The sequence below is a fragment of the Quercus suber genome, unplaced genomic scaffold, assembly GCF_002906115.3.
Source record: "Quercus suber isolate HL8 unplaced genomic scaffold, Cork oak 2.0 scaffold_1006, whole genome shotgun sequence".
Lineage (NCBI taxonomy): Eukaryota > Viridiplantae > Streptophyta > Magnoliopsida > Fagales > Fagaceae > Quercus > Quercus suber.
In genome coordinates this window covers 63,037-76,965 of record NW_027070421.1, presented here as the reverse complement: position 1 = coordinate 76,965, position 13,929 = coordinate 63,037, and the positions used below count along the sequence as shown (strand labels likewise).

Below are 13,929 nucleotides of genomic sequence, written 5' to 3'. Positions count from 1 at the left end.
TATCCATCTTCCGTAGAATCAAATCATTTGGTTGCTGGATTCTTAGAAGAATGGAAGCCTTGAGCTTTGTGCTTATTTGAATATTAGGATTATTAGATCTTATGATATTTTCATGTAATCTTGACTAGGTCTTTTTTTTTTTGGTCGTTTATTGAAGGAAAAACACCCATAGAACCTGTTAAGTTTGTGGCAACTAGTTAATTGGCATTAAAGTAGCTAGCCTACTCCTCTTTGCCTAAGGTGATTAATTTGAAATTTGTGGTAAGTAAATCAAATCGTTTTAGCATTTTTCTTCATGTGTTGTGGGCCTTGTGGCCAATACATGGATTTGCTATTCGACCTTTAGACTTTACAAGTGTTCCTAGCTTACTATTCTAAGTTCATGAAAATATTGTAGATATAACATTTCTCTTAATTTTTTCATAAAAAATACATAGGTTGGGGCTATGCATGTAAAATAAAATATAACAATTAGAGATAGTGGCCCCAAAAGGAATCAGACCTTGCTTTGTATGGGTTTTTAGAACTATTAGCAAAAGAAGCCATCAATAGAATATAAAAAAATAAAATCTCATCACCTTATTCCTAGATTCAATATAAAAAATAATTACATAGCTTTGAGTTCTAATTACATTATAAAAAGTGAAAATTACAAGATAAAGCCTACTTTGGAACCATTAATCTAAGATTAAATGCTAAGTTATGGAATGAGAAGGTTTTAAACACTCACCCAGGTCGATGAGTCAATCTTTTAGAATATGGTGACCATGGTCTTATCATGCAATTATCATCTAAACATGTCACGAAGAAGAAAATAGTATATTATGTTCAATAAAATGGTTTTGAACATAATAATATCATACAAAAGCCCTAATTCCATGCATTCATCATGTTCATCCTTTGTCATCAAATATAAACATGTTTGCAATCCTCAATCAATAGGGATGAAGATCTAACCTAGCTAACTTAGTTTGAGGTTTATAACTGCATGCACAATTAGTTTTATGAACAATTGTGAGTTTTCATTGGGATCAAGTCACTATTAGCACCTCTCCCTTTGGATGGTTGAGGTTTGGGCAAAACCTCCTTCATTCAAGCTTGGAAAAGTTTGGGAAACACCTTCTTCCTTCAAGGTTCTCTTGAAATTTCCTTCAAATCTTTGAAGATTTCGGCAAAGCAACAACGTATTTTGAATGATTTGAGTATGCAAATTGATTGAAGTTTGCTTTAACTCAAATTTATGCTAAGAAAGTCATAAAATTGAGGCTTTTAAGGGGGTCCTTCCTCTACTGTGGTTAGAAGTGAGGATCCCTCCTCTGTTTATAGAGGGGAAATCCCTTGGTTGATGTGTTGGAGTGAGTTTCAAACTCTCAAAGGATGATAATTTTAGATGGTTATCTCAGATAATAATTGGATAGGAGTTAGAAATTAGAACAACTAAAAATGAGAAGAAAATTGAAGGTTTGGGTTGCATGTATTGATTGGCTAGCTCTGAATGCTGATTGACACTTGCTATGGGTGACCAAGTGCCAATTGCACTTGAGGATCAAATCCAAGTGTTGATTGGTAGTTAAACCTTGAGTCTTGATTCAATTATGTTTTGTTTCTTTTGAGACATTTGCTATATTTCTAAGTATCCTTTGAAACTAGTTCGACCTTAGATCTATTTTTTACCCAACATAGAGTCAAATGATGTTAAGGATCATTTATGAATTTTAAATATTAATTAATCATCTTAAATTAAAGATGATTAACTAGTTATTTAGATTTAGCCCACTATCCAATGGAATTATCTATTTCGACATTATTCAATGCATGCATCCTCATGATTATTTTAGTTTAACTCAATAAGATTATTACATGTTATTAATTAAAAGTGATTATTTAAAGAACCAATCATAATTACATATGATCATCATATTCGAGAGAATACCCAAACCTTTAAAATCTTGATTTGACTATATTTTTTGATCCAGTGCTTTGATTTAAGCACATGATAGTTTGTTCATACTATCGCATTGTTTGTTTTGGCGATAATGTTTTCTAGAAAATGAGTTATTTTCCAAAAAGTATTTTCTATAAAACTATCTCATTTTTTTTTTTTTAAATAATGTTTAGTAGCAACCTTAAATGAGATGAAAAATAATTTCTTAACTTTTTTCATTTAGCTTGCTGTGAGATAAAGTTATTTTTCAAAAAAAATTTAGTGGAAAACAATTTCTAAAAATAAGCCTTAATTTTTCTGTTGACCAAAGATAGTTTTCCTTTGACTGATTTTTTCTGATGCTACCAAATATTGGAAAACACGGAAAACTATTTTTACACAAGGTTTTCCATCGAAACAAACGGAGCGTATATATATAAATGCCTTTTTTGCCTATATTTTGGCCCCCCTTTGCTTGAAATCTTGGGTTCATCCCTGGTCATGTGTGCTTAGTTTGTCAAAAAATAAAAATAAAAATAAAAATAATGCCACGTGGCATAATGAAAATGGTGTGATATTTTTATTGGACAAATTAAACATGCGTGGCTGATTCAAAAAAAAAAAAACATGCGTGACAAGTATATGTAGTTATTAACAGAAAATATGAATGAAGAACGGCTGATACAAATGGAATATAACTTCAGGGGGATAAAATCTAAAATTTGAAATTTTTAGGTATAAAATTTAAAATATGCTCAAATTTTAGAGGTGTAATTTTAATTACTACTTTAACATAAAAAAAAAATAATAATAAATAAAGAGAAGAAGAAGAACGGCGTACCGTTTAGAGATTAGAATAAAAAGAAGGGTAAAATATCATTTTTGTCCCTAAACTATCACAAAAGTTCGTTTTTCGTCCCTAAATTTTCAAAAGTTCTATTTTCGTCCCTAAACTATCACAAAAGTTCATTTTTCGTTCCTAAACTTTTAAAAGTTCTATTTTCGTCCTTAAATTTTTCCAAACGTATTGATTTTCGTCCCTCCCACGTCAGTACTCTGTCAAGCCATGTCAGTACTCCATTAGAACTTTTGAAAATTTAGGGACGAAAATAGAACTTTTGAAAGTTTAAGAACGAAAAACGAACTTTTGTGATAGTTTAGGGACGAAAATAGAACTTTTGAAAGTTTAGGGACGAAAAACGAACTTTTGTGATAGTTTAGGGACGAAAATGATATTTTACCCTAAAAAGAATGCCGTGTTGTCACTTTGCCGAGGCCATGTCGAATAAGTAGAAGAGGGGGGTATTTAAGTAATTCGGAAATTATCAGCCCCAATATTAATTTTGTCGGTTATGGCTGGTTTGGTTTATTGGTTGGTTCTCAAATAGTAATGCAAATCGCAACCGGGAAAAAAAAAAAAAAAAAGAACTAGGCTTATCATCCGCTACCAGAAATAATTTAAAACCCTAGATTTTATCATCAGCTACCAGAAATAATTTTATGATTCGCAATCAAAATGACATCTGCTTCAAAGAAACATTATAAGGAGAAAGTTGTTCGTCGCAGGTAAAGTCCATCTGATTCCGACCTCGTAGAACACAACTCCTGTTTAGCTTTTTTCTAGGTTTCAATTTATGAAACTTATCTGATTTGTGATTAATTTTTGGTTTTAGGTATAGACATTAAAATTTCAGAAGCAATATACGTTTTTATTTATTTATTTAATTTTGTTCTGACTTGTGAGTGAGAAGTAGGGAATATTGTGATTGTGCAGAGAGGAGAAACAAGAAGAAGCGGATGGACCTAAATATAGAGACCGTGCAAAGGAGCGTAGGGAGGACCAAAATCCAGACTATGAAGCCACCGAATTGGGTTCTTTTCATGCCGTGGCTCCTCCTGGAACAGTTGATATCCGCGCCGCCGATGCACACAAGCTATCTATCGAGAAGAGCAAGTACCTTGGAGGTTCGTGATCGTCTTCTTTATGTATTTTAAGGGTCTATTTGGATATCGTCATATTTTGCTGAAATTAAAATCTTATTTCAGTGCTTCATGAATAGTAACAAAAATAAGTTGAATAGTGAAATAATTTTTATTTTTCATTGGTGTCCTAACGGAGGCTTAGTTTCACAAACATGTTGGTGATTTTGGGTGTGTCAATGTTGTATTTCAGGTGATGTGGAGCACACCCATTTGGTCAAAGGTTTGGATTATGCTTTGCTCAACAAAGTAAGAAGTGAGATTGACAAGAAGCCTGATGGTGGAGATGATATTGATGGAAAGTCTAGGTAAATTGAATTTTCTTTGTTAAATGTAATATGGTGTTTTGTTATTGATTGTAAACTGCACTAACACAAACTACTTATTTACTGACAGGTCATCTAAGGAGGATCAACACATGTCAATTCGGACTCCGACTGCAAAGGTGATTTGAATTCTTGAGAATGGAAAGGGCTATGGAACATTGTTGCGATTTTAGCTTATTGTTTATTGACGCCTTGTGTTTGCGTTTCAGTCGGTGTATAAATGGATAGTCAAGCCTCAAACTAATAACAAATCGAATGAGATGTTCCTTCCGGGTCGAATGGCCTTTATTTTTAACATGGTAAGAATATTTGTTGCTTCTATATTCTTATCTAATTTATATCTGTCTTTATTACCTTATGCTTGTCTACTTTATAGCAGTCTTAATTACCTTAGGGCATGCTGGGAGCCCAATGTTGGCTCTTCCTGATACAAGCTCGATTGTTTTGTCATTTTTATGCCACTTACAGTGTGTGCTTATTTGAAAGTACTTTAGGTTTTCTGGCCTTCATTCAGTTTAACTAACAGATATTAGTGTGCATAGTTTATAGGAAGTCAAAGAAATGCGATATCTCATTACACCTGAAACTTGTAGATTGTGAGCAGATTTATTTTCTTTGAGTTGCCTATCCCTCTGTGTAAGAGGCCATATGGCCCTTGTGCTTATCTAGAGGCTTGGACGTTAGGGTAGGTTATGCTGTATGTTATACATGTTGATCTTGCACCCAATTGGTATGAGATCATGGGACTCTTATTACATATGGTACATCGTCCAATTTGAGAATGCATGAACAGTGAAGCTTTAGAATATATGGAGGGTAGTGGTTGAATTGTAAATTATGACAGGAAACATTTGTTTACTTGCAACAAAAAAAAGACATGAAACATTAAGAATTCAATTCCATGGTAATGTGTTTAGGAAGCTGATTTAAATGTTATATATATGGACTTATATGTTAGGACTGGTACATCATTTTAGTTTTGTGTTGTTAATCACTAGTCTGTACTCTGTAAACACAATCTTCTGACAGAAATGTCTCTTTTCCTGCATGCTAGGAGGGTGGATACTCCAACGAGATTCCAACAACCTTGCATAGGAGTAAAGCTGATTGTCCAGTGCCTGAGGTTTATATTTTCTTGATCCCTTTCTGGCATCTAGTCTTTAATGATGGGCAGCTTATCTGATTTAGGCGTGTACTTACTTTGCAGGAAATGGTTACTGTCAGTGTCGATGGCTCTGTGCTGGATCGAATAGCTAAGATTATGTCATATCTTCGTCTTGGCTCTTCTGGGAAGGTTCTTAAGAAGAAGAAAAAGGAGAGAGATGTAAAAGGTAATTTCTACATTCTGCTAAGAGATAAGCATTACAGTTCATTGAAATCATTGTTATAGAAGATACATGGCTTTTATGTTGTGACTAAACACCTGAGAATGTGTCCTTCTGAGCTGCATAGACATTTATGTCCTGTGTGGTCGTTCATCTGCTCTACAAATTGGCATTTCTGGTTAGCACAGTTATTCTGGAGATAAATTGAAGTGCTTTGATATATGCCTCACCAAGTTTCATGTTGAGTGTGATTTGAGATGATAAATTCGAAGATTTTTTTTGATGGATAAAGAGATAGATATTATGGTCCACTGTGGTACTCCATAAATGCATTTTTCATTGCTTTTTCTTTAGCATAGTTTTTGGTAGATCATTTTTCTTATTCATCTATGTAATATAGGTTGTTTTTGTCCCTCCATTTTCTATTTCAGTAAAAATTTTAGCTGCTGGTAATGAATATGATGAAGAGGATAAGCCATCAAAGCCTAATGGTGGGATGTCAAAGAACCCAACTGAAAGCGAGCTTCTTCCACCACCTCCACCTCCACCTCCTCTAAGGAAAAATCATCTTGATTCAAGAGAGAAACAAGGCCCAGCAGTTGCTAGAGCAGAAGATGATGACATATTTGTTGGCGAAGGCGTTGACTATGCTATTCCTGGTAAAGATTTGAGCCAGAGCCCCCTCTCAGAGGACATGGAAGAGTCTCCTCGAAATAAGGAAAAGCCTTCCTATTTCACTGAACCTGCTTATGGTCCAGTCCAACCCTCTGGGCTGCCTCAGGAATGGCAAGGAACGGTAAGTTGATCCTAGTAATCATTCGCCTTTAGATTTGAGATGTGGGGAAGCTATGGTAACTGAGCTTCCAATTTATACTTTACCTTCCCTTAAGTTTCTATATTTTTCTTTTTGAAATGTACTATGTTTGTCCCTTTTCTAAGTTAATCGTATGTTTATTAACCTTTTGGTTTCAGAATGGATATGATGCGATGCAAGCACAAGCGATGGCTGCTGGCTACCAGGGGGAGTGGCAGGATTACCAATATGCTGAACAACTGGCTTACCCTGATCAATACTTCCAGCAAAATATGCAGGCTTATGAAGTGGAAGGAGATTTAAATATTGTACAAGATCCACGCTTTATGACTCAAGAAGAGAAGGACCGGGGCTTAGGGTCTGTTTTTAAGCGGGATGATCAGAGACTTCAACAATTGAGGGAGAAAGATTCTCGAGAAAAGGATCCTAACTTCATTTCTGAGAGTTATTCTGAATGCTATCCAGGTTATCAAGAGTATAACCGTGAGATTGTGGACAGTGATGATGAAGATGACTTATCAAAAATGGATATGGGTGGACGAGTAAGTGATCTTTTATTTTATTTTATTATTATTATTATTTTGGAATTAGAAGCAAGTGATCTTTCCCAAGGTGGAAACATGTTTGGTTTTGCAATGAACATATGGTATAATTGATGCTTAATTTTAATCACTTACCTTTTAGTAGGTTTTGAATAGTATGGAATATTTATTCTGTGCTGCAATGCCATATTCTTGTTCAGATGTACTCTTTTTTATATTTACAAATGGTTACTGTAAAGTGACTGGTCTGGTATTCATAATAATTGATGCTTATTACATTATTGAAACGTTTTTGAACAGGCAAAGGGCCGTCTTCATCGGTGGGACTTTGAGACAGAGGAGGAATGGGCAACTTACAATGAGCAGAAAGAAGCAATGCCAAAAGCTGCATTTCAGTTTGGTGTGAAGATGCAAGATGGTCGAAAGACACGGAAACAAAACAGGGACCAGAAGCTCAATAATGAGCTGCACCAGATTAACAAGATACTTACCAGAAAGAAGATGGAGAAGGAGATGAATTCTGGTGAGGGTGGCAACCACTATGAAGATGACCTACAACCTGGAAAGAAGCTTCGAATATGAAATTTGATAGTTGTTCTGGTGTTTAAGAGAAGTTTTCTTTTGTAATCTGAAATTGGTTGTACTCTTTATTTTATTTTTTGAATACAAATACAATGGGCTTTCATATTTCGTTCTTGTAGAATTTCATGTGTTTTGTTTTGTTTTGGTTCGTAAGACAAAATACTGAAGAAGTAATTGGAGTTTAGGAACGTCGGTGTAAAGATGAAAATTTGAATTGATTATCGTCATGGGAATTTAGGATGGGAGCCATCAAGGAATCGACTAAACATTTTTGATGGGGTCAACCATTGAGAAGTGGGGGACAAACTGCATATAATGTAATCAGAAAAGAATGTAGTTTTTATGTTTTTGGTAGAAAAGAGGAGTTTTATTTATTTATATAGGGAGTACAAAAACGAATGGCATCGTTTCATGGGGCAGTCTCTGCAAGTCCCATTTGCCTTAGGTCCCATGCATAACACTGATATACAAAAAATGGGCATCGGTCATGTGCTTCCAGGTGGCTCTGTTGCTCTTGTCCCCTTTACACAAACACGAAGGATGGTCTAGTCTTGGAGAAATTATTAGGTCCATCAGAAGGACTGCTGGTGTGGTCCTTCTTGACCTTTCAACCAATAAAATACTGTTATTTATGCAAATGTGGTATTATCTGGTAATTTTTATTTTTTATTCTTTGTGTTGATTAGGAAGCTCACACATACATTTATATAAATGACATCATCTCATTGGTCAGGAAGGACCACATCAGCGGTCCTTCTAATGTAAATAATAATTTCTCCCAGTCTTGCTCCATAATATTCATGCAATCACAAATCAACACATAATATTCAAGGCCAAATTGCGACGAATTGTTAGCAAATTAATTACTAGCATTGAGTTTACTTCTTAAATAATGTGATTATATCCTAAATTCTATGCCTAATCAAGTCCGTAATCCATTGATCATGCCAATTTTGAAGGATGCCCCACCTCCCCCGCCTTACCAGGATTGGCTAGTACACTACCATTAGTGTTAAGAGTAATATAAGGGCTTGATGATGCGAGGAGGTTTGAGTCCAGTTTGCTGACTAGTTCGAACATGGTAAACTAAAACTGGAGTTGGAGAATAGGTCATGGAGCGAGGAATATATGACTTGGGTAACAACTGCTTTTACTTGATCATTCAGATCTAACATATGCAGTTTTTTGTTTGTTTTGTGATTTTACGTGTCCTCCCTGCATTGTCTTGTATGTTTCCAATCAGGGCTCATCTTGCAGTTCATGCAAGAGATTCAAGAACTTACATAATAAACATTCACTAGTCAGGGCGTAGCTAGGAATAATTACTTGGGGAGGTCAGGTTGTAGTAGAGATATTCTAAATATAATTCATAAGTCTATTGAATACAAAATTATCAATTTTCATATATCATCATATTCTTGTACATTAATGAACATGAAAAACTGTCTAGCTCAATGTAGACATACAAAAAAGAACATTCACATCAAATCATGCCTGGCGATGATTTTTCATGGAATAAAATTCATCTATTATCATCTCTACCGTGAAATTCCCTACAATTTCCTTCTCTATATAAACTATCATATTATCTGCCAAAAGCTCATCCTCTATTCTATTGCAAAGTCTTGTTTTTAAGAGTTTCATAACTAACTTGGGAGAGAGATATAATAAATTATCATATAAAATTCCTTCTTACATGAATTATAATATAAATACACCTTTAGTTAAGTAATGACCTTTTAGGGAAAAAAAAAATTAAATAAACAAATCAATCAAAAGTATAAACAAACAACATAAACAAAATACACAGACTCACGGCCCTCACCCCAATTGCCTTCCATAGATTTTTTTTTTTTTTTCATTTATAATTTACTTTCTTATTACATTATTGAAACGTTTTTGAACAGGCAAAGGGCCGTCTTCATCGGTGGGACTTTGAGACAGAGGAGGAATGGGCAACTTACAATGAGCAGAAAGAAGCAATGCCAAAAGCTGCATTTCAGTTTGGTGTGAAGATGCAAGATGGTCGAAAGACACGGAAACAAAACAGGGACCAGAAGCTCAATAATGAGCTGCACCAGATTAACAAGATACTTACCAGAAAGAAGATGGAGAAGGAGATGAATTCTGGTGAGGGTGGCAACCACTATGAAGATGACCTACAACCTGGAAAGAAGCTTCGAATATGAAATTTGATAGTTGTTCTGGTGTTTAAGAGAAGTTTTCTTTTGTAATCTGAAATTGGTTGTACTCTTTATTTTATTTTTTTAATACAAATACAATGGGCTTTCATATTTCGTTCTTGTAGAATTTTCATGTGTTTTGTTTTGTTTTGTTTTGGTTCATAAGACAAAATACTGAAGAAGTAATTGGAGTTTAGGAACGTCGGTGTAAAGATGAAAATTTGAATTGATTATCGTCATGGGAATTTAGGATGGGAGCCATCAAGGAATCGACTAAACATTTTTGATGGGGTCAACCATTGAGAAGTGGGGGACAAACTGCACATAATGTAATCAGAAAAGAATGTAGTTTTTATGTTTTTGGTAGAAAAGAGGAGTTTTATTTATTTATATAGGGAGTACAAAAACGAATGGCATCGTTTCATGGGGCAGTCTCTGCAAGTCCTCATTTGCCTTAGGTCCCATGCATAACACTGATATACAAAAAATGGGCATCGTTTCATGGGGCAGTCTCTGCAAGTCCTCATTTGCCTTAGGTCCCATGCATAACACTGATATACAAAAAATGGGCATCGGTCATGTGCTTCCAGGTGGCTCTGTTGCTCTTGGGTCATGTGCTTCCAGGTGGCTCTGTTGCTCTTGTCCCCTTTACACAAACACGAAGGATGGTCTAGTCTTGAGGAAATTATTAGGTCCATCAGGAGGACTGCTGATGTGGTCCTTCTTGACCTTTCAACCAATAAAATACTGTTATTTATGCAAATGTGATATCATCTGGTAATTTTTATTTTTTATTCTTTGTGTTGATTAGGAAGCTCACACATACATTTATATATATGACATCATCTCATTGGTTAGGAAGGACCACACCAGTGGTCATCCCATTGTAAATAATAATTTCTCTTAGTCTTGCTCCATAATATTCATGCAATCACAAATCAACACATAATATTCGAGGCCAAATTGCCACGAATTGTTAGCAAATTAATTACTAGCATTGAGTTTACTTCTAAAATAATGTGATTATATCCTAAATTCTATGCCAAATCAAGTCCGTAATCCATTGATCATGCCAATTTTGAAGGATGCCCCACCTCCCCCGCCTTACCAGGATTGGCTAGTACACTACCATTAGTGTTAAGAGTAATATAAGGGCTTGATGATGCGAGGAGGTTTGAGTCCAGTTTGCTGACTAGTTCGAACATGGTAAACTAAAACTGGAGTTGGAGAATAGGTCATGGAGCGAGGAATATATGACTTGGGTAACAACTGCTTTTACTTGATCATTCAGATCTAACATATGCAGTTTTTTGTTTGTTTTGTGATTTTACGTGTCCTCCCTGCATTGTCTTGTATGTTTCCAATCAGGGCTCATCTTGCAGTTCATGCAAGAGATTCAAGAACTTACATAATAAACATTCACTAGTCAGGGGCGTAGCTAGGAATAATTACTTGGGGAGGCCAGGTTGTTGTAGAGATATTCTAAATATAATTCATAAGTCTATTGAATACAAAATTATCAACTTTCATATATCATCATATTCTTGTACATTAATGAACATGAAAAACTGTCTAGCTCAATGTAGACATACAAAAAAGAACATTCACATCAAATCATGCCCGACGACGATTTTTCATGGAATAAAATTCATCTATTATCATCTCTACCGTGAAATTCCCTACAATTTCCTTCTCTATATAAACTATCATATTATCTGCCAAAAGCTCATCCTCTATTCTATTGCAAAGTCTTGTTTTTAAGAGTTTCATAACTAACTTGGGAGAGAGATATAATAAATTATCATATAAAATTCCTTCTTACATGAATTATAATATAAATACACCTTTAGTTAAGTAATGACCTTTTAGGGAAAAAAAAAATTAAATAAACAAATCAATCAAAAGTATAAACAAACAACATAAACAAAATACACAGACTCACGGCCCTCACCCCAATTGCCTTCCATAGATTTTTTTTTTTTTTTCATTTATAATTTACTTTCTTTAATACCCAATTACACAATGCAAGTCCCTCCCTGCCCCCACTGAAGAGACAAACAACACAAAAGCCAAAAGTCATAGAGCCAATGGAGTCAATGGGTCAAGAATAAAGAATACAATAACAATAAACACAAAAAGACAAAGTCAAATAAGCATAAATTGCTTTGCTGGCAAAGGGATATCACATATTCACATACACATATTTGATATTTCTATTCTGCTATTTAAACTTTAGTATTTAGTTTAGTTGTAGAGAAAAAAAGAGAGAAGTGAGATGAGAATGAGATATCTTGAGGAATTGAGATTAAGATGAGGGCTTGAGAGGTGATGAACAAGTTAGCGGGCTAGTGGAGTTTGCAACTTCACAGCAAACGGACGAGGATTGAGAAGATTGTTTCTAAGACAAGCATCATGCGTGACACTATGGAGGCGTGAATTGAGAACAGAAGGGAAAAAAACAAGGCATAGGCGTAACAGTCAGATTGTTTTCTCCTTTTTTCTAACGGTGAGGATTAAAATTTGAAGATGCCTTTGTTTTGTTTGATTAGGCATTTTAGATTTTGGGTTGGGCTGGGCTGGAAGCGTGTTTAGTTTAAAGGAGAAAAATTTTGTTTTATTAGGGATTTGGGGATGGCTAGTGGGGCTAGATGTGGGCCAAGGTTCTTCTTTTATTTGAAGTTGCATTGGACTAGAACTCTAGAAGAATGGTTGAAATAATTTGGGGGTGCCGGATATTTAGTTTTGGGGGGGCCTATGTCAATTTTTTATATACTTTAATGGAAATTTGAAAAATTTTGGGGGGGCCATGCAAGTGGCTTCGCCCCTGTGACTAGTCGTGTTGTGTTTGTAGATTATGTTAAAGGTTGTCAATCATCAATCATTCATGTACCATTATAGGGGCGCATGAAGAAGAAAAGATGCCATTGAGTTGCCTTCGGAGATCCCTTATTTTTACGCAATCCAAATATGTGAAAAATGAATAAGAAACAGACAGTATAGAGATACAATAAAATCTAGTAACATTTTTACAACAATCTTGTTTTGAGTTATAGTAAGTTCTAATATAATCTTATTTTATTTTGACATATGATCAGTTGATAACTCAAGTTTTTTGTGAAATTTTGATGTGTTAGTAGAAGTACTCACAAAGAAGAGAGACAAATCATTTTAAAAAAATTGTGAAAATAAGAATAGCGAGTGTTTTGCAATGTGTTAGCATAAGACCCAAAATTTTCCTAATGAACCCACCTACATCAGCTTATGTATCTATAGGGCAAATCGGATTTTAACTACCATGCTTGTGTAAATTTACAAGTTATTGTATTTATGCAAAAATAATTTTTTATTATTTCTTTGCTTATCCTTAGAAAAAGAAAAAGAAAAAGAGTGAATGATGATTGTTGTGGGTGAAGAGAGAAATAATTAAAAAAAAAAAAAAGAAAATTAGTATTTAAATGAAATAAAGTATCCAAATAGATAATTTGATGTGAGTTTTTGACAAGTGGTCAGGTAATTTTTTTAAAAAAAAAAAAAAAGGATTTTTATACTAAAAGTTATTTGGGAATAACTTATTTAGTGAAACTGATTTTTATTTTTTATTTTTTTTGGCGAAAAACACATTTTAGTCCTTACATTTTCAGGCGATTCCATTTTAGTCCATAAATTTTATTTTTACCGCTTTTAGTCCCTATTCTGAAAAACGCCATCTATTTTAGTCCTTCCCGTCAGTGCCCTAACGGCAAAATCCTAGGTGGCAGACGGAGTGCATTGCTGGCACACTAAATGCTGACGTCAGCATTAAAATAATAATATAATATATTATTTAGTATTTTAAAAATTCCACGTCATTTTTTAAAAACAAAAAATAATTTATGAATTTTAACTAAATNAAGAAGAGAGACAAATCATTTTAAAAAAATTGTGAAAATAAGAATAGCGAGTGTTTTGCAATGTGTTAGCATAAGACCCAAAATTTTCCTAATGAACCCACCTACATCAGCTTATGTATCTATAGGGCAAATCAGATTTTAACTACCATGCTTGTGTAAATTTACAAGTTATTGTATTTATGCAAAAATAATTTTTTATTATTTATTTGCTTATCCTTAGAAAAAGAAAAAGAAAAAGAGTGAATGATGATTGTTGTGGGTGAAGAGAGAAATAATTAAAAAAAAATAAAGAAAATTAGTATTTAAATGAAATAAAGTATCCAAATAGATAATTTGATGTAAGTTTTTGACAAGTGGTCAGGT

The 13,929-nt window shown here is 34.2% G+C and overlaps 1 protein-coding gene across 1 annotated transcript; it reads left to right on the top strand.

The window, feature by feature from the left end:
* The first annotated feature begins 3,299 nt into the window (after positions 1-3,299).
* On the top strand, positions 3,300-7,598 carry LOC112020144 (suppressor of mec-8 and unc-52 protein homolog 2). The gene is made up of 10 exons (XM_024052706.2): positions 3,300-3,490; positions 3,699-3,889; positions 4,098-4,212; positions 4,301-4,349; positions 4,440-4,529; positions 5,285-5,353; positions 5,438-5,561; positions 5,987-6,351; positions 6,528-6,911; positions 7,212-7,598. Exons 1-10 carry the CDS (start codon positions 3,441-3,443, stop codon positions 7,491-7,493), a joined length of 1,719 nt encoding a protein of 572 aa, XP_023908474.2. The 5' UTR covers positions 3,300-3,440; the 3' UTR covers positions 7,494-7,598.
* The last annotated feature ends 6,331 nt before the right edge of the window (positions 7,599-13,929 follow it).

Bases quoted from the DNA above. Each gene is read 5' to 3' on its own strand.
- LOC112020144 (XM_024052706.2), top strand. From the start codon at position 3,441: ATGACATCTGCTTCAAAGAAACATTATAAGGAGAAAGTTGTTCGTCGC. The intron at 4,213-4,300 runs GTAAATTGAATT...ATTTACTGACAG, and splicing joins GATATTGATGGAAAGTCTAG to GTCATCTAAGGAGGATCAAC. The intron at 5,562-5,986 runs GTAATTTCTACA...TTTCTATTTCAG, and splicing joins AAAGGAGAGAGATGTAAAAG to TAAAAATTTTAGCTGCTGGT.